At 39.0% G+C, this 20213-nt stretch overlaps 1 protein-coding gene across 5 annotated transcripts in view; it reads right to left on the bottom strand.

Moving 5' to 3' along the window:
• TAOK1 (TAO kinase 1) overlaps positions 1-20213 on the bottom strand; it is a 72374-nt gene that overhangs the window by 20385 nt on the left and 31776 nt on the right. For all 5 annotated transcript variants that reach the window (XM_035561037.2, XM_035561038.2, XM_035561039.2 and 2 more), the window contains 13 exons: positions 18286-18357; positions 15263-15364; positions 13566-13611; positions 12573-12669; positions 11682-11795; positions 10779-10870; positions 8140-8233; positions 6608-6689; positions 4439-4606; positions 3341-3544; positions 1976-2110; positions 1158-1394; positions 258-386 (listed from right to left, as the gene is read on the bottom strand). In XM_035561037.2, the coding sequence (XP_035416930.1) occupies positions 258-386; positions 1158-1394; positions 1976-2110; positions 3341-3544; positions 4439-4606; positions 6608-6689; positions 8140-8233; positions 10779-10870; positions 11682-11795; positions 12573-12669; positions 13566-13611; positions 15263-15364; positions 18286-18357 (1572 nt within the window). The remainder of the gene's footprint in view (positions 1-257; positions 387-1157; positions 1395-1975; positions 2111-3340; positions 3545-4438; positions 4607-6607; positions 6690-8139; positions 8234-10778; positions 10871-11681; positions 11796-12572; positions 12670-13565; positions 13612-15262; positions 15365-18285; positions 18358-20213) is intronic.

The raw sequence follows: 20213 nt of genomic DNA, 5'->3' as shown, positions 1-20213 counted from the left end.
AGCAACCAGGTATGAGAAAAATGCTCATAACCCTCCTTAAACTTTGTTTTTTCAGCCCTCTTACTCTAAGGTCAAAGACATGAGACAAATACGGTACATACAAGACTTTGTTCACGAAATGCAGAACAAATCTTTTGCTGCAGTCCAGCAAAAGATTTCTTGCTCACATTGGCACTCTTATTTCCAACCATTCACCACTCTCACGCTGTATCATACACTGTACTATTGGTTCACATTCCTCATTACAGATGGGTTACCTCTTTCAGCTGCTCCTTACGGAGTTTGTATTCTCTCTTCTGGGACTCCAGGAAACTGTTCAATTCTTTTTTCTGTTGGGCCTGAATATGCTGTTGAAACTTTTTTTCTTCGTTGGCCATCACTTTAGCCTACAGCAAATCCAGAAGCAGATCAGTTTCTGAGGCCTAATCAATTATAGCTTATGTTCCATTTTAGCCCCAAGACCTGGAACTCATGGTACAACAACAACAATACTCACCATGACTCTGAAAAAGGACAAGCCTGAGGAGTTTGCCCTCAACCTCTTCTTATTCCCCCCCACCCCAACAATGCACCAGCAGGAGTCCTTTTTCAGTGCTTCATTTTCTCAATCCTACTGTTCAGCTATTCTTTCCTAACAAAGTCAACACTTTACAACCAGCTATATCCTTAGCCCTCCACCAAGAGATCTAAGATGAACAAATAATCAATAATAATCTCTGCAGGTGGCACCACTTCATTATAAATTATTTAAAAGCATAAAAACCCCCATATCCACAAGCAACTAGACAGTGAGCCTTTAAGCACAGCTGGCACATTTCTCTGCAGGCTCATCTGCCTCCATAACACTCAATGGCAGTCAGTTATTGACAGCATATACAAGGCAAAAGAAAGGAAAACCCTTACAGTAGTTTTTCTGGGGTCAGCATACTAACATTTAGTATAACGCACTGTGATGAAGGACATACCTTTCCTCTAGTTACATAAACCCCTTAGTGTAAGGAGGTGCTGTATTAGCCTTTTTCTAATTAGCAATTTGCTTGGCTCCTGAAAACAGACATGTAAGAGACTACAATGTCATCTGTTCATCAGTGAGGGGAAGTGGACAATTCAATGTAATTAACAAATACAGACTAGTCCGTTAAACTGTAATCTCCTACCTCCTTCTCCATGGCTGCTTGGTGCTTTTTAATTAGCTTTTCCATTTCTGCAGCAAAATTGTTACGCTGTGTTTCAAGATCTTTGTCCAACCTGAGGCGATGCTCGTCCATCTCTGCCTTCAGTTTATTCTCTAATGCCATCAGTTGTTTCTGGTGTTGCCGTCTCATACGTTTATAGCCAGACATCTGCTCTCGGAGTTCAGAGTCTTGTTCATGTTCCTGCATTTGCCTTGTCACCTAGGAAGACAACCACATCGGGGCAGAGTAAGTTAATGCTGCTTCATCTGCTTTTCAGCAGTCTTCAGACCACAAAAGAAAACTATTCAGTAAAGAAATGTAATTTTGTTGTAAAGAAAAGCACTCTTCCTCATGGCAGTAGAGCAGATTGAAAACTGAATTCTGCTGTAGATGATAAGCTCGCATGGGATCCAGCAGAAAAACTGTACAATTGTTATAAAGCTGGTGCTAAATAATGTCTCTTTAGCCCGATGTAATATGAGTGTGCATATGTACATGCATACACAAATGTACATAATATACATACGAAAATAAAAGCCAGCTTATTATTATAAGCTGTTTCCTGCATTCTACTAAGCCTATTGGTTTTATAAATATCTAATATACACAAATTAAGTTTGTCCAGGTGTCTCATTTAAGCTTTTATTAACTCACATTAAGCTATTTCAGTGATAATATCTCAGTCAATGAAGATAGCTCATATTCTCATGAAATCCTAAAAGCTCTAAGTAGTCTAATAGTGCCGTGTTCAAAGGCATCCCTTCCTCTACAACTTCATCAAAATAAAAAGCTTAACGTACCAGCGATGCTGTGCGTATAGTAGCAAAGTGCTCTCGATTGCGATAATGAGACTTGTGGCGAGATACTTGGGGAGGAGACTGGGGTTCTGATGCCCTTGTTCGAGGATCTGATTCCTCTCTGTAGTTTTCTTCCTCCTTATCAGCAAATATTAACACGAGAGAATAAAAAGAATCACCGTTACTAAATATTTTTATTTTGGTTTGATACAAAAAACATTTAAAAGAAAAGAAAGCAAACCCTTTTTACATTCATCAGCTCTGAGGGATCCTCCTGCCAATAGGTTGGACAAAGGAATATATTGCAATGGGAGCTGTGATCTAGGATGTTTAATTTGGAAATTTCATTGTGCAATTTTATTACTAGGAGGAAAATTACTAATTACTGCTGTAAATGAGAAAAATAAATGGAAAACTGAAAACTGAGTTAAACAGTTTACTTCAGCAAAGCATAAAAGCTATAAAGTAGATTATATCAAGTCAGAGAGACAAAAACAACATCTTTGTAACCCTGAAAGACAGAGGATGATTTTCATTACACCCACTACAGGAATACCTCAAAGCAAAATTTAAAATTTGTCATGGTGTATTCCACATTCTTATTTTGAGTTTGTCATTCATCACAGAGCGATTAGTAGTTAGATATGATATACTAATTAACTCCCTGAGGAAATACCTGTGTCTTTGTTGCATATCTGGGCAAAGAACAAAACATTCTAACCACACCTATCATTAGCTAGGGAAACGTTACTGGTTTGAGAAAATGTATGATAACCCCTCCGTAGCAAGAGCAGCACGGTTCAGAGCGACACTGCAGTTATCCTTCATCATGCAGAGGGGTAAGGCACTCAAAGGGATTTCACAGCTTGCCATGGCCACAGTGCCGCATTTCTTTTTCTGTGCCTCTTTGCTCATTAACCAAATATTCAAATCAAGTGCTGGGAAGTTGGGGGCACCAGGAACAGATTTAAACCACTAGTGTGGGTCTTAAATTTAAGAATTCATTAACTAGGAGGAAAAACAGGGGAGCTCTCGCGTCCTTTTGTGCCATGAAGCAGTGCTCTGCAAGGTAAGGGCATTCACCAAACGGATGTATTCACAACCTGCCATTCCAACTCCTCATGATCAAGCAAACAATTTTGAAACAATTCCATTACTAAAATAATTGTTACTGAATTAATAGAAATGATTTTTACAGCTACCTTCCAAAGTTCCCAATGCACATTAATGTATTTGGGACACAACATTACGAACTGCCAATAGTGATTTAGAATAGGAAGCACTCAATGGCTTTTTATCATTGTATCAATACAAACCCACTCCCATTTTATATTTTCAAAGTTATCCAGCCAAAAATTCAATGCTTACCGGCTTTAAATGAATGACAGAGCTATTTGACATCACCGTGTGGTCCCCTTCCATCATATCCAGCTCACTCTTATCATCTGAGGCATCTGGAAGACTGTTAACACTACTGCTTTGGCTACTGGCACTGATAGACATACTAGGAATGGACTGATTACTTCCGACGCTGTTCACTGTTCCTGTCCTGCCGACACCATGATCTTGTTCCTAGGAGAAAGGAATTATTAGAAAAACAAAACAAGAAAACTTAAATCCATTACAGCTCTATCTATGGACATTACCAAATTATATGTTCATTCCCTTCCTTTATATAGGTATCTACCTGCCATGTCATGGCAATTCCCACCCTCCAGGCATTGTCATGAAACATTTCTCTTGTGGGATGCTGGGGAGAGAAAGAAGCAACCTTGTCAAGATTAACTGGCTGATGTCAGATTCTTTTCAACAGCGAGCCTGTTAACAAGCTGAACTCTATCTTGAATCAGCACCAGCGTGTCACCAGAAACTGTTCTGACACCAGCACCATCTAAGTACGTGTTCAGCTGGGACCCTGCACCTTGCACAGTTCCTTTCTGTAGATGAGAGCACTGGACTCTCTGCAATTCAGGGAGTCTGAATTTCCATGTGGTGACTGCAGCAGGCAACCCAAAAAAAGACAAATGATTTCCTGTGCCTTTTTTTTTTTTTTTTTTTTAAATCAAGTACAAATTTCTGTCTTAAGCCTCAGAAGAACATTCTCTGAGTGTACCCAGAAGACTACCAAGAGCCTGTTACACACAGTCAAAATAGGTACTAGCTACAGTTATGAAAAAGTCCTAATAAAGCTCTATAAATGGGCAAAAGAAGGTAAGATTTGCATAACTGGAAGTTAACTGTTCAGGCATGGACAAATGGCACAGCTTCTTGCCAATACTAGCTATCTACCTTGTTTGTCCTTGTATGTGCCTTGAGGTAGGCTTTATTCCAAATACAGACAGGAAGACAGAGTTTATAGCCAAGTGTGTAAACAGCCTCCATTCATTTTAGCAATATCTGAGCTACGGTTATTTAAATGACATCATCTTTCTCTGGTTCAGTGATGACATCCAAAGTTTCTCTCACCTCCTCCTCCTCCTGTGTTTCAACTGCAGGGCCATTGTGTGCCTCCTGGAAGAGGAGCTTCTTCATTTTACGATACTGCAGGTTGTCCAGTTCTCTCACTGCATCCTTTGTTCTCTGAATCAAGTCTATTAACACTGTTTCAGGCCGCTCCCGAAGAACAAACATGTGCTGCAGAACACACAAATAGGTGAGGGACCTCTCATGCCTCCAGTGCACATACTTTGAGGATGTAACAATTAGGAAATCTTGTTGGTTTTGTTAGACCTCTTTTCTACACAGGAGGAGAATACCTTGACAGCTTACATTGCCACTACGTTTAGATTTCATGATCCAGACAGATTTCTGAATGATTGTTTTCTGATGGGAGACAACCACCGAAAAATAACGATGTGAAACAAAACAGGGAAAAAAAACAGAAGTGGTATTGCATGTAGTATGAAAACAGGCTCAGTTTAAAATTAGACTTCTTTGGGTGTTGGGTATTTGGAGACATTATCTAGCTGTGTCTCAGTGGGGGAAGAGCAGCAAATAACTAATAAATAATAAATAAAATAATAAATAAATAAGTGCTAAAAGTCTTACATTGGTTTACATCGCTAACCAAATGTTGAATAACATATCAGCTAACTCTTACTATAAAACCATTTTCTTAGTTTAATAAAGCTTGAGAATCAAATATTCAAGCATATAGCTCAGTCATAAAATAGGCTGTGAACTGCACGCTCAGTCCTAAAAGCTTTTTTTATGCTTTTTTTTTCTTTTTGAGAGATATTCACTGCATTTCACTGCAAAGGTAGCTACATTTTGCTAATAGGTAAAACAAGTCTTCCCTATGTATGTCAGAAGCAGTTTTTCCAGTCTCTAAATGAAATGTGCTGTGCAAGCATGAGTCATTATTAACATCACCACTAGTTTCATTTTGTTCCTTTGGAGGGCTGTATTGCCATTTCCAACATGTGTCACATTCCCTACCTGTCCCTCTAAAGTGGCATGCAGCTGTTTCAGACTATAGATATGGAAGGAATACATTCACAAACGTCTAATTTCCATCAATGTTCTCTTTAATTGCAGTGCATTGCTCAAAATAAAACCAATCTGCAGAATTCTGAAATGGCAGGACTACACACCCACACCAAAACCTTTACTGGGTAATTGCATTTTACTTTCTGAATGCACCATTTTTAAAGAGGCGAAAGTCCTCAGAACCATCTAAGTAAAAACATGCAAGAAGGTGATGATAAAACCTTCATAAATAGCATCCATTTTCAGTTAATGCAACATTTTGGAAAAATGGCTGTTTAGCAGAAACATGGCAGGGATAAAAAAAACCCCCAAAACAATGTCATGAGCACTGCAAAGAGAATGACAAGCTAGCAAAATTCTGAATGCCACCTGATGCCACAGAGGAAATCCATCAAAGTCACACTTATAATAAAGCAGCTGTAACACCTAGGTTCTGTGCGAGTTGTGTTCACTCAGGGAACACGTCAGCTTTTTGCAACCATCTACCACGTTGGTATCCAGTATCTGCAGCATACCAGAGGAAAAATGAAGGAAAAACAAACAAAAAACCAAAACCCTAAGAAATAAAGCAGGAGATAATCTGCAGATGGTTGAGGCATATTCATTGTCCAGGTAAAGTATGGGGAAGAAAATCTGCCTTTCTCTGCCCCCTTCCCCCCAGAGATACCACTAGAACAGCAGACTTCAGTCCTACGTGTAAAGCACATAGGTGACGGGAGAGGATAAAAAGCCTTTAGGGGTATATATAGCATAGAATAAAGAGGGAAGTAAAGAAAGGCATTTGTTAACTAATGCATGGCAGCTCTGTCAGGATTAATTATAATCACTGGAAGGATAAACTGAGCTTAAGCAACCGAAACCCTCGACATGTTGACGGTCAGCCAGTGTCACTTGCGTATTCTCATCATGAGAACAAGGCTGGCATGGAGAATCACCTGGGGAACTGCCCAAGATGCTGCAAAGGGTCAGTACAGCTAGGAATGCCAGCTGATTACACTACCCAGACCCCGCAGCTCACAGACGTGAAGGCTAGCGGGCAGAGCATCGTTAACTGTAACCTAGTACTGTAGGTGAGACAGAGAACGGGGCTGTGCCCCATGACGTTCTTATTACCACATGGAAAACAAACAGGACAAGCAAGCCAACCTTCAGAAGCTCCTCTGATGTGGGCCTGTCTTGAGGAATCTTCTGAAGGCAAGAATCTACGAAGTTTCGAAAATAATCAGACCTGTGGCAAGGAAAGGGGGAAAAAAATCCATCTGAATTAACTACCCAGTTAATTTTGAAAGCTCATTAAGGCATCAAGTCATTCACATCTGGGTGCTGCTAGTAAGAAGAGTGGGGAGAAATCAAACAGACCCACCACCTCCTACCACAGCCTCTGACATCCCTAACCAAGCCAAAGCTCACAGCTACCAGTGGGCAGATTCCTGTAACCTCAGCTTCCAGAGAACGTTTCAGCTCAAGAACTTAAAAACATGTGGCAATTCAAGAGCAACAGAAGTTTTGTATAAAAGTAGACACCCACTTATTTCCATGTGAGCATCTAACTTGTCAAATTCTATGTTGCACAAATTCTTCAAGGCCTAAGCAGAGCTTCTGGCCTGCTCTGCCCCCCGTGTGCAGGTGTGTTTCATCCTCAGACTGTATCAACACACCATTCCTGAAATGCCTTCAGACCCGACTTCCACCCTGTTGTGCAATCTGTCACAAGCAAGGCTTAAGGCCACGATTTGTTCAGTAACACCACCTCTTCCCCCATAAGCTAAAATTCCCTATTTCGTCTTTTTTTCCCCTGAACACAAGTTTCCAGAAGAGCACGATTAAATACTGACAATAGCGGTACATCGGCTGTACAGGTTTTCTTTCTTTTTCCATCCCACCCCGCCCCCCCATCACGTAATGTCGGGTTTTGCTACCGCAATTTTTCAGTAAATTAAGTTCTTGCATCTTTTGGTCAGAAAAATGCAGAAAATGAGTTGAATGTTTTGTCAAGCACCAGGGTGTGAAATAGCCTAACCAGAAAATCTCTGAAGTAGAAAAAAAAAATCTAAAAATAAGGTACAATGTATTATGTTAGGGGCCTAGGAGTACAGCTCAGAAAAACATAATTAGGAAGTTTTTAACTTTTGAAATCAGTTTACTGTTTCAAAAAAGACAGTCATTTGAGGCTGGGAGGCACAAAATGTTGCTACTGTGATTTATTCTTCTGAAGTTTATGCAACAGACACTTGCCACATACAAGCAGTGTCTTCATCTTCCAGAGCAATACTTCAACAAAACAAGGTTTAGGAATTGACAGTGTGGTTTGTGATTTAAAAAAAAAAAAAGAAAGATTAAAAAAAAAAAAAAAAAGAAGAAGAAAAGAAAAGAATGAAAAACACTAAACCCCACATTTTTGGCTAGCCTCTGAGCTTCAAAAGTTTACTGACCCATGTATTTTATTTATTACGGGATCTTTCATTCTTCCAGCAGCTCGTCCTGTTTCTACTACATTCTAGACCCTAAAATGCATATTTAGTAATTGGTCAATTTTGTGTATAGTGTACAGCAAACCTAATAAGAACCTTCCAGCTCACATCTTCCCAACAGGAATCCAGCCATTTCAAGAACTCAGCATGACAAAGCACTCCATTTAGAGCAATTCCCTACAACATTCCTCCCTCAGTAATACTCACCATTCATTAGACTGTAGTGTAGGGGATTCATTCTGCGCTATGTGATATAAGGCACTCATTGCGTTCATATTAAACAAAGGAGGCTTCCTTTCCGCTACACACAAAAGAAAATAATTTTTATATAGGGAGATAGTCTCAGGTTTTTTTGCTCTTTTATATTTTTTAGTTTACATCCCTTTAACAAGAAAACCACATCAGCAGAATCACTGTTGCCTGAACATGGAACCCCAAACCAACCCTACCCTGCAATCAGACAGATATGTTGGCATATGTCCTATACCATCAGTTTCTCCACTGCAGAAGATGAAAGCACTTTGAAGATCAAATGCCTCGTCCTCTCAAGTTTCTAAATTACGTGGTTTATCATAGTTGAGTTCTCTGACTCATTTAAATGTACTAAAATAGGAGTAAGTTAACAGTAAGATCTATACTCAGTGTTTAGCCACTAACATCCTTGGTTTGGTGTCACCCTTCTGCTTTTGTTTGTTTGTTTTGTTTTCAAACAAAACAGCACAACACTAGAGTTGCTAAAAAGCTAATAAATTTTTAATTTTATCAGGATATCACGGCAGTGATGTAGAAAAAGCTGGTTACAACAGCCATCGAATCACACTGAACTGACTAAGCACCCGGGCAGGAAGTCAGTAACAGGCTAACTCTTCATACTATTTTGAGAGTTGCATTCTCTTTGGCTCTTCTCTCTTTCAAGCTTGTGTTACTCTTATAGACTGACACAGCATGAAAACTTAATGAGGAAGGAGATGATCTCACTGTAACAACAAAATTGAAGCTTCATCAGAATGTTTATAGGGTAAACCTATAAAGCTCAGCCTCACTATAAACATTCCAGAGAAGCTGGTCAGGCCATGAGGACATTCCTGCACCAGTGAAAATGCAACAGAAAGCTTTCCTTCCTGGGAAAAAAAAAAAAAAAAAAAAAAAGGATTAAAAATAGTTTTTTATTCTGCTCTTTAACTCGAATAGTAGCAGTGACCTATGTATCAGAGATCACAGCTATTCGTTGCTGTCAGGGAACAGACTAAGCCCTATGAATTCCTGACAACTGGTAAATTGAGGAATTAAGCCTCAGATGCAGCAATTTACCTTCTCTAAGCTGTCAGATAACCAGTTGTCTCTACTCAGGATCAGACTGATGATCCATTAAACTATTTTAACTGGCTGTTCTCCCTATCTTTTTTCTCCTAACTCACCTGGATAAAGTACAAATCTTCAGGAAACAGTGAAACACACCTCAGTGAGGGCCATTTCTAAGACTAAGCAATAGTTTGAGAAGACTGTGAGATGTCTCATTTTCTTGCCTCCTTCCCGTGCTTATTCAAACCAACACACATGAGATAACCACACCGATCCAGCCTATAATACTCTACCGTCCTGACCTGGCCTCACCTCCCACCAAGTTAGAAGCCATACACAAAGCCTAACGCTTTGTATTGCAAAAATGCAGCGTGCAGTAAGGCACCCGGGGGTGTGGTGGCCATGAGCTAACTGCATTCCTGGAGCACTGCAGCCAGCCAAATCTCCTCGGTCCACTCAGAGCAGGATTCTGTCATGGCAGTCACACCCCTTGAACTTGCTTTATATTGGCAACAAAAAATCTCTGCTCTGAAGAAAGAATCTATTTCACGTCCTGGAAGAAAATGAAGTTGACAGTTTGGAATGCCAGACAGCATTTTTAGCTCAACTGTGCAGTTCACATGGATTAGCGTTTTCCTGAGAGCTCCTGCTGCCCCACCAGGCTGCTCCTCCTGCGTGGTCGCTTTGGAGCACAAGCGATGAGATCTGACAAGGATGGCAGGACAGCCTCAGGTACAACGAGCAGGAATAAACCTCACCATCCTTGGAACTTACAGCTACTTGCTCCTAAAGAGCTGGGTCCTGACTAACACCTAAGTAGTGCTGTGTTGTGCTTCCATGAGTGTATTTTTGTTCCTAGAAAATATCACGCAGTACATTTAAATAGAATGCCATACTAACGTAGTCCTTTTCAATTGATGTTCAGCGTTAGGAAGTCTGTTCAAATGGCAGTAGCATAATTTCTTCTGGTTTTGATTTATAGGTTAACACTTCAAATTGGATTATTCCTTTTTTTTTTTCTTTTGGTAAAAGAGATTTTCTAGCCAAATCTATTCACGAATGACAATGTACACTGAATATAGCTTTGAAACTGTTCACTTATCCCAAACTTCCCACCATTGCAGGACTCATTCATATATCCTAAAGTTCCAGGCAAACACCACCAATTTATACCACTAAATATATTTTAACATCGGTATTTTCAATGGCTCGTTTATAAACCTGTTCAGCAAGTAGACTGTTTTTCAGTTCAAAAGTTAATTGCCTCTCTCACAGAATGTGAACACCTTTAGTGATATAGCTTAGCTATTTGCTTTGTTTATGTAACTCTTTCTTTGGGTACTGAAAACACCAGCTCAATTAACATCAAGTTGGAGACTTGGTCTTTAATTCTGTAGAGCACATTTAGTTCTTTTCTCTAAAATTCAAGCCCCTGAGAAAAGCAGGGCAAGGATGCAAACGTGTCTCCAGCACTGTAATTCAGCTGAAAAGTTCTATGTATTAAACAGTTCTGTCTTATAACTTTTGCAAAGAAAATAACTTACCTAACTCAATACAGGTAATTCCAAGAGACCAAACATCTACTTTGCCATCATACTGCCCTTCATCCATGGCTAAAATCACTTCTGGGGCCATCCTAAAATAGTAAATCAGCGCTCATAAAATTCTGCGCAACAGAACACATTATCATCACCAGTGTTTCAATGAAACAGACTGTTTCACTGATTTCAGCTACCACGAACACATAATTCCCCAAGATACCAGGCATGAACATGGGATACTGGAAACAAGGATCAGTTCATATGTGGATGGAGCTTAGAATGCTACTCAGCTGGGCACCCATGCTAGTACAACCCCCTAAGGAGGCTGCATAATGTTTTCTTGTGCTTTGCCCAGCTCTCCATTTATGAGTATCGCCACCATCTCGCCCTCCCACATTTCCAATAGTTTAGCTGGCTGGCCAACTCTGGTGAAATAATTATAGCATGCAGTTGTGTAAACACCACAGATTCGGTGTAAGAGATCAAAAGCATACAAGGGATCTGCAAAGGGTTTTGTTCAATGAACCTGGCCTTTCCTATGAAAGAAAAAACACTTCAGTTATTTCAACAGCCAGATGCAGTAAGAACATACGAATTGTTAAAGCCACTGGGGGGAGGGATTAAAATATACTACAGATTATTAAATCCCGCCCCCACCACTTAAAGTCAGGTTAAATAGAACAACAAAATACTTCTATTACTTTTTGTGAACTACAAGTACAAGGAGTCACAATTTCTTGGAGTCAGAACCTACTTACGGTTTAATCTCTCTTGCAAAGTACATTTTATCACTACCACAACTACAGGATTACAAAGCTAGCTCCAGTGAAGTCCAAATACATTAAATACCCAGTAAATGATCCTTTCACTTCACATAGCCAGAAAGGCTTAAAACACTTGGCTTACCAATATGGCGTCCCCACAAATGAGTTGGCAGGAGATGCTATGGAAGCAGATCCAAAGTCAGCAAGTTTCACCTGTCCTGGCTCTGTCAGCAGGATGTTTCCTGCCTTGATATCTCTGGTTATAGAATACAAATGTGAGTATTATTCCTCTCCAAAAAAGAAAACCTTCTATAGGACACGACAAGTATTCATTCACATGTTCAATCTGCAAAATACCCGCATTTCCTCCAAAGACAAAACCTTTAATCTTTGCGCTAATAGCTTAACGTTACCCTTGATCTTTGAATCTAGCTTGTCTTAAAAATCAACTTAAAATTTCAGCTACTTCTAATGGCACACCTAGATAAGCTTCATACACAGTTCAGCAATAACTTCTTAACCAACATTTATAAATGTTTTTCAGAAAGTCCTAACAGTGCAATTATTCTAATCACTCGTCCTACTAAAATGTAGCTGGTACTTTAAATAAAAGAGCCATTTGCATCCTATCCTTGCTGTGTATTTCTCAACACTTTTTTTTTTTTTTTTTTTTTTTTAATATTAGCATTCTCCTCTTCCCAACAATGTCTCTACTGAAGCTGCTGCAAGCTGTTTAGGTGAACTCAGTCTACCTTGTTATTCACTGCTTCAGGGAACAATCAGCACCATACCAAGCACTGAAAAGCTTAGCAAATTCTGCCCTTGTGCAGAAATTATGAACGCCAGAGACAGCGCATACAGAAATACATAGCTTGCTAGGATTTTTTTTATTATGAATTACTAGTTTGGGAGCATATGGTCACTGCAAAAAGAAAATATCTGCTTACGAATATTAAATTTGGGATGAAGAGGATACAATCAACAAGGTAAATTATCTATAAGTGCATGAGACAGCAAAAGTATAACCACTTACCTATGGATCATATTGTGAGAATGCAAGTATGCTAATCCCTGGAGAGCACCATGGGTAATTGCTGCTATTTCCACTTCTTGCAATGGCTTTTTATGAACTTCAGGAAAGAATTTATTTGAAATTCAATATTAAAGAAAACAATGTAGTTTGCAGCATGCAAGTGAGTACTGTTAACAATGTAAACACAGAGAAAATACTAAAACTTAATTTTACGAGGTCCAGCATGAGAAGCAAATGTGCAATTTAAAAGTAGTTCACAGCATAAAATATATTTTATAATCAGATGTAATCTTTCACTGTAAAACAGCAGCTATTTACTATCAAGAGACTACTTTGCAACTGAAAACTACATTCTTGTCAGTTCGGTGACAATTCTCCCAGATATGTTTGAAACTCAATTTTCCACCTAAGTTCCCAAACCCTAGAACTTTATGACAATTCAGACACAAATAAACAAACTGCAGCAATAAAGGTGACTCCCAGACAGCTCAGCCTTTTGTCCTGAAATGCTTCTGGCAAGGGTAGGAGATGAGCAACTTACTGAACACACATATTTCTTCCAAGAAAGTTCACTTCAAGAAGCCTGACAGAAAAGCGACCATTTAACAAAAGATCTCATCAAGTAAAACCCTAATACCGCTGCAGCGCTATTTTGGTCAATAGGCCTACAGTTGTTAGTAAGCATTAGGATCAACAGCAAGGGTTTTCAGAAATGAATCTTGAACTGCCGTGACATGAGAATCTCAAACTCAAAAGAAAATAAGGAGATGACTGACAACTTACTTAAAAATAATATGAACTAAAGAAAAACTGGGCTTATCCAGGAAAATTGATATTCTACAGAAAAGCACCACATTCACATAAGAATTTCCCAAACTGTCTACATACACTCTTCTCCCAGATAAAACTATATACTCAGGGACCATTCCATGATTCTATAACATCCTACCTCTGTACTACTGATTTTCTGTCAAGTAAGCATGTGTGACATACCTTCTAGTAAGTCTGATGCTGATCCTAAACAATATTCCATAACAAGCTGTATGGGAAGAAATCAAAATAGTTGTTAGAAAATCTCTGATAGCAAACGCATATTTTCTAAATTTTCCCACAGAAATCTAGAAAAAATTACTGGTGCATAAAATACAGCCTAGACTGTTGGTCTGCCCCATGTCCAGCAAGGAGGAGAAGGAGCTTGACATTTTATAAAAACAGACTGCCCTTTAATAAACTCCATATGCTTACAACTCCATAGCTTTTATGTAAGAAAGAAAGGCGGGTGAAAAAATATTCCAGAATATATTGTATCCACGAGAAGCGGCAAATTATTGTACTGCAAAACAAACCTATAATAAACAACAATAAAATGCCATTTACAGTGACCAGCAAAAATCCTCACACAGATTGTATGCTAAACTTAGCTGGGAATCAACAGTGCTCAGCTACAACAATGCAAGTATTGCTTATAACATAAGCCCCACACTAGCACTGACCCCTCGCACAAGAGCAGCTCTCACTGGAATTAGCACTGCCTTCTTGTGTAAGACACCAAGCAACAACACTTTGAAGGAAGGCAAGAACATTTTCAGAGCCAGTTATGTATTGCATTACATACCTTATTCTATATGCATGTACCTAAAACTAATGTTAAATTGCACTTAACAAGCTTGTCAGAGTATTAAGGGGCTATTTAGAGATTTACTTCAGATTTTGTTCCAGTCAGATTTCAAAAAAAAAAAAAGAAACTAAAACTTTGTCCTACAGATCTATTGAAGCTGATACATGAACACTACTTATAATTTAAATCATTGCTTCAGTGATTTGATTTCTTTAGTACATAATAGTAGAAAGACCTTGTCAATAAAAGGTGCTAAATCACATTTAGTTTGACAAGATGCTTCCTCTGCATAACCAAATGCATCTATTCCTACACACAGTTTTATGCAAACGAATTCCAATAAACCACATTTAGTTTGAGGGTTTGTTTTTCTGTTTGTTTAAATCAAATGCCTGAAATTGGTTAGGAGATGACTGCCAGAGATAAAAACAGCTAGTTGGTTTTGTCACTAAAACACATGCAGAAAAAAACCACCACCAACAACAAAACAGCAGAAGTAAACAATATACAACAGAAGCATTTAGTTAGATAGCAGAAATACTAACAACTCAAAACATACTTTGTTTACAATTATCAGTAGAGATTCAAGCATATTCCATTAAAATACAATTGAACACTAACTTCTGGAATACATTCAGTCAACCTGTAAAGTACTGAACCACTAACACTCAGGGGCATACCAAATGTTTTGTTCAGTGATCTCAAATATCCAGTAAAGTTGACATACTCGTCTCCCAGGCAGTACCAGTGAAATTCTCACTTTTCCTTAAAGTGAGAAAAGCGATGGAGTTATTTTTTCTCCAGTTTTTATTTATATTTTAAATACTCAGTCCACCAAGCTAAACACATTAGAATAACAGCACAGTCACCTGACTCTGCAAATTAAAGGGAAACTCTAAATCTTGTTTCCAAAAACTACATTCAGTTTTGCTGAGCATCCCCAAGGTCCTTGCCTACCCTTATCTGCATCTGTGCAATGTAAATGTTCAGGTGCCTCTCGAGAGCCAGCTGGAGATATTTTAAAGCACCCTTAACCAAGGCAAAAGAAGTGCAGAGTACAGCAGATGCTTACCCATGCTGTATGTTCCCGCAAATAGCAGCCTTTGTATTCTATACTGTTGGGGTGTTTTATTCTTTGGAGGAACTTGACTTCCTTAATAATATCCTGCCATTTCTGTAGGAAAAAAAGGAACAGAAAGACTTCATGAAACTGTTGGCTTATTTTTTTTGGTCATGTTAGTATGTCATTTATTTATTTTAAAAGGCAGAAATCATCCTTAAATTCCAAATCAAAAAAGTTTATATCAACACCATGATGCTCAGTACTTAACTCCTCAACTGACCTACAAAATAAGAAGTTGATCAATTAAAATGTAGGGGAAGAATCTCTCTTCGATGTAATGTTTTGTGTTTATAGGTATGCATAGGATATACTGGTAAACACATGATACCTGAGGAAGTCCTGAAAAAGAAGCAATCCTTTTTTAAGGGATACCATTTCTGCTGTCAAATCAAACATACATCCCAACCTGAAAAAGGTGTGGATAAGTGTCCTTTGGCAGGATCAGCTGTCTCTCATTTAACTCTTATAAATATAAAGACTTATCCCTACCAGTAAGTACACTGCACTGGATGATGCTCCATTTATCAGCTGCCAAATGTCTACATTTTTGGTAACACTCCTCCATTACTAGTTTAGTCCTTACAAGGAACAATTTAACATGAGTTACCTTTCAATAAGGGAACAGTTTTGCAGGAGTAAAAGAATAAACAGATAAAACAAAATTCGGGTGTATGATAAGGGGAACTTTGCCACTACAACTTGAAAGTACGGAAGAGGCCAAAATGTCATTTTCCAATATGTGCTTAGACACTTTCATTGCTCCCTTGGAGAAAATCACCAAGTCCTTCCATTTGCAGCACATCCACCTATCCTCAGGCAAGAAAAGCAAAAGCTGGAAAGTGCAATGGTAAAAACCAAGAACTACTGGAAAAGATGTTCAAAAACAAATGCAGTAGCTGAAACCACTTAAGTATGCAGATGTCAACATGACAGTGTTGACATTGAAAATGTTTTTGAGAAAGAATATCAGTTCTGAAGTTAATCAGAAGCAGAGAAACCTCACCCAATAACCAAAAGGGTCAAAAGTTGTCTTCCAGACCCTGTTAATCTCGATTCCTCATGTGTGTGTGGCTTGCAGTCATCGATGGACAGAGACTCAAATGCTTTGGAAAACATGTACAAGCCCCCAGTCTTCCTCAATACAAATGTTGAGGTTAGAGGCACAAATGAAATGAGGGAGCAGGGTAGCCATACTGGAGGCAACTCACTGACTAAGTGAGTCTCAATACCAGAAGTTTTATGAGAAGGACATTCGTGCAGCTACACTAATATAAACTTTCGCACTGCCGCTCTCATTCCGGCGTAAGGATGACCTGGTTGCCTTTGAGGTACTAAGCACTAAAAGCCAAACCGAGGAAGCGCCACTCGAACTTCTTCTATATTGGGATGAGAGAGGCGATATATTAGTCAAGACTTATTCATGATTTCCTGAGCAAAAAAAGCTCTGAGATCACATTAAGAGTGCAGTGCTACATATTTCAAAGGTTTTAAACTTGTTTTAAAAACGAAATGTGCTTATTTTAAGGAGTGATTTATCCCACCAATTATAAAATCTTATTAAGAAAACCAAGTAAATATAAACGATACCAGAATGCCCTTAATGAATTCTCTTTACACAGACTAGACCATAACTTTCGCAAACTTCTGAATACAACAAATAAATATAGAAGTAAAATATAAAGTGTTTTAATCCTGGTCTTATTACTTTCTTCAAAATAAAGAAACATACGCATTGAAGACAAACAAAAGCTATTTCTGAAGCATGCACAGTTTGTTTCATTCATGTGAATAGAGTATTTATAGCTCACAGTAATTAAAACAGTAGGACAAGTAGTAAGTACAAATTATTCTTTCATCAGTACACAGTTAAACAAGTCACTGCAGTGACAAAATAGAAACATGCATAGCAAAATTAACTGTGAAGCTAGAATTTAGGAGTGCTGGAGACACTGCCACCTCTACCTCCTACACATATACATACAGACACACACAGAAAGGAGGCAATACTTCAGCTCTTTGTAGCGCAGATGATCAATACACAAAAGGCAGCACAGAAAGAAACGAGTTGTTAGTCAAACTCATCAGACTGCTTCTAAGACTGGGATAGAGAGAATGGAGGGAGGAAACTATAAATGCCTCGAACAATATGCTTGCAATAAATACTTCTGCTGAAAAAATGGCACCCTAACTTAATAGATGTCATTACCAGAAATAATACCAAATCAGCTGTTCACATCTTGTTGGGCTTTTCAAGAATCTGTATTAGCACTTAAACATTTCAAGTATAAAATCAATTATCTCTGTTAGGCGTCTTAAAAAAAACACACATCCAGGGTGGCCAAGAAAACATTTAACATTTAAATCTCAGAGGCCTACTTTTAGAGATCACTCTGCAAAGGCTACCTTAATCCCCAGCTCTGACAGTTCTTCCCTGATTGTGCTGCTGTTCAGATTTTCACACTCATTCATTCACTGTTGGTTTTTTTTTGCTTTTGTTTTAGCTCCTCAAGAGTCATTTCAGGGAAGGGTGCATTCTGCCTTACTACTTCGTATAATGCAAAATTCTCTCTAAATCTTTCACTGCTGCATCCATTGCTCTAATTCCTAATAAATTTTTGTACAGTAAGTAAAATGGTAATAGTAAGGAAAGAAGGAATTCAGAATTGAAGGTCTAAGGGCAAAACGACAACTCCTTTTTCGAAGATTGAATACGAACATAAACATACTATGTGGCCCTGCAAATGTGCACTTCGTGTCTGGAAGCAGTGAGCCCTACTGACGTTTCCCAGGAGCAGATTAGACAGATATACACTGTGAACAGTAAACAAATTTGTTTTGTTTACACGGTATCCTCATTCACCTTTACAGTTACAGGAAAGATCTCTCTTGCTGTAGCTGAAGCTAATTAAAATCATCCCACATAATAAGCATTTGCAGAGGTCAAGATTTAATACGCAGGATATTCTACGTACCTCATTGGACTGCTTCCCACTATATGACATTTTCTTGATGGCCACCACTTCATTGGTGCGCACATCACGTGCCTGTAACACAAAAACATGAGGCATCAGTTTCTTCAGGTCATCATTTCCCATAGGATGTAAAACAAACACACACAGGGAGTTAACTCTGGCAGAAGCAAAGAAAAATCTTTATCCGTTTTTTAACTTTTATAGGGAGTAAAAATGAAAATGTCTTCCAAGGGGTGTGACTGCTGCATCTATTAGAAATCTGTGAGACAAGGTGCAACAATTTTCGGTGTTCAGCATTCAGCAAGTCTCTGCAGGAGCTGAATGCTATCACTCCCAAACTAAAAATCAGAGCTTACAAAAGCAGCTGCGATTCCAGTAGAATGGATCCTCTCTAAATCAGCTTCTCTCCCATCCCAGGTAGATTCCAGACAAAACAGAAGCGAGGCTCAGCCCCCTTATTCCATCTCAAACATAAGCAAAGATGTCACAGGATGCACAGGAGATACCTGCTCTAGCCAGCAGCAACTTTCTTCCCAGTGCTCACAAATAAGCTGTCACATCTTCAGGGAAGAAAGATCCTACAAGGATGGCAGCACTCTATAGGACCCATCTTCAGGTTCCAGCTCTGACTTTCATTTTCTTAGTCTAATAACGTTAGTGTTTATACTGCAGAATAAATGCATGTGGTTTTTCACACATCAACAATCCAAGATAATACAACTTTTGTTTAATTCAGCTCCAAAGCGGTGGCCCAGGCGCCCTTACAGGGAAGGGCCCAGCACCGCTTCACCCTGCAGGGATGTTGGTGCCAACCCTGACCCCGGCCTGTACTCCTGAAGGGTTTGAGTGGCACAGCACTGGGGGGAAACTCTGAGCATCTCTGATAAGCAAAATCAGCTTGGATACGAAGCCAAATGATATAAATCAAACTGACGTGCATCGCCGAACTCGCTGATGACTGATGAAAACGCTGATTTTTAATATATCGGTCCTACCAAGCACAGCCTATCAGGACAGGGGTTAATGAAGTATGAGGACTCTGCCTTTTGTAAAAAGGGTTTTCAGTCATATTTTAATTCTGTCATTCATTAAAAAACAGCTCCCAGAATTCCCTGTCAGTCTTGATTTCAGCCAGCTCTGAGATGCTGGAACCAATACTATTTTTAGTTTTCTTTCTGTCTGAGAGGACACTCCCTCCAGCCCTGCTGATATTGCAATATTTTAAGGTTTGGGGGGGGGTGGGGGTGGGGGGTGTCTGTTTTTGTGTTTGTTTTTTTTTTTAAGCAAAGAAGAATAAAATTTTAACTCCTAGACCCTTGCTAATTATAGGCAATCTCTGGGACATTCAAGCCAGTGAAGAGCTGCAATAAAGCAGGCAAGCAAAATACTACAGTGGAGCAGAAGGAGCACAGCGCTAACAAAAGAGAGTGGGTTATTCTTCTGCTCCATCTGCAGTGTTCCCGTGTAGTAGGTTTCCTGTGTCAAATGAAAGCTATTATTACATTGCAGAACATGGAGTAGGGTGAGGACAATACCAAAATGATTCAGAGGTGCCAGACTTGCAGTTTCTAAGAAACTAAAACCACGAGGTGAACCAGCAAAATTCATGTTAATTATAAAATAAACTTTTGTTGTTGTCGTTGCACTATTGCAGGATGTTTAATGTGACAGAAACAAAGAAGAAAAAAAGAGCAGTTTATCTTATGTGTTAACTTAGCCAATTATCATGTAAGATAAACATATCACCCCCTTCTGGGGACCACTACTAAAAGGAAAGACAGGTAGGTAAAAAACTAAAGACTAAACTGCATTTAAAGAAAAGGTGGGGAGGATTTCAGGATTATCTGGATTTTTCTACTTGTTAATTACTCCCACATCTATTTATCATCAACATTTTGGGCCCAGGCTGTATGCAATGAAAGCAGACT

Source organism: Cygnus atratus, chromosome 20, assembly GCF_013377495.2.
Source record: "Cygnus atratus isolate AKBS03 ecotype Queensland, Australia chromosome 20, CAtr_DNAZoo_HiC_assembly, whole genome shotgun sequence".
NCBI classification, from domain to species: domain Eukaryota; kingdom Metazoa; phylum Chordata; class Aves; order Anseriformes; family Anatidae; genus Cygnus; species Cygnus atratus.
This window is presented reverse-complemented; position numbering and strand designations above follow the sequence as displayed.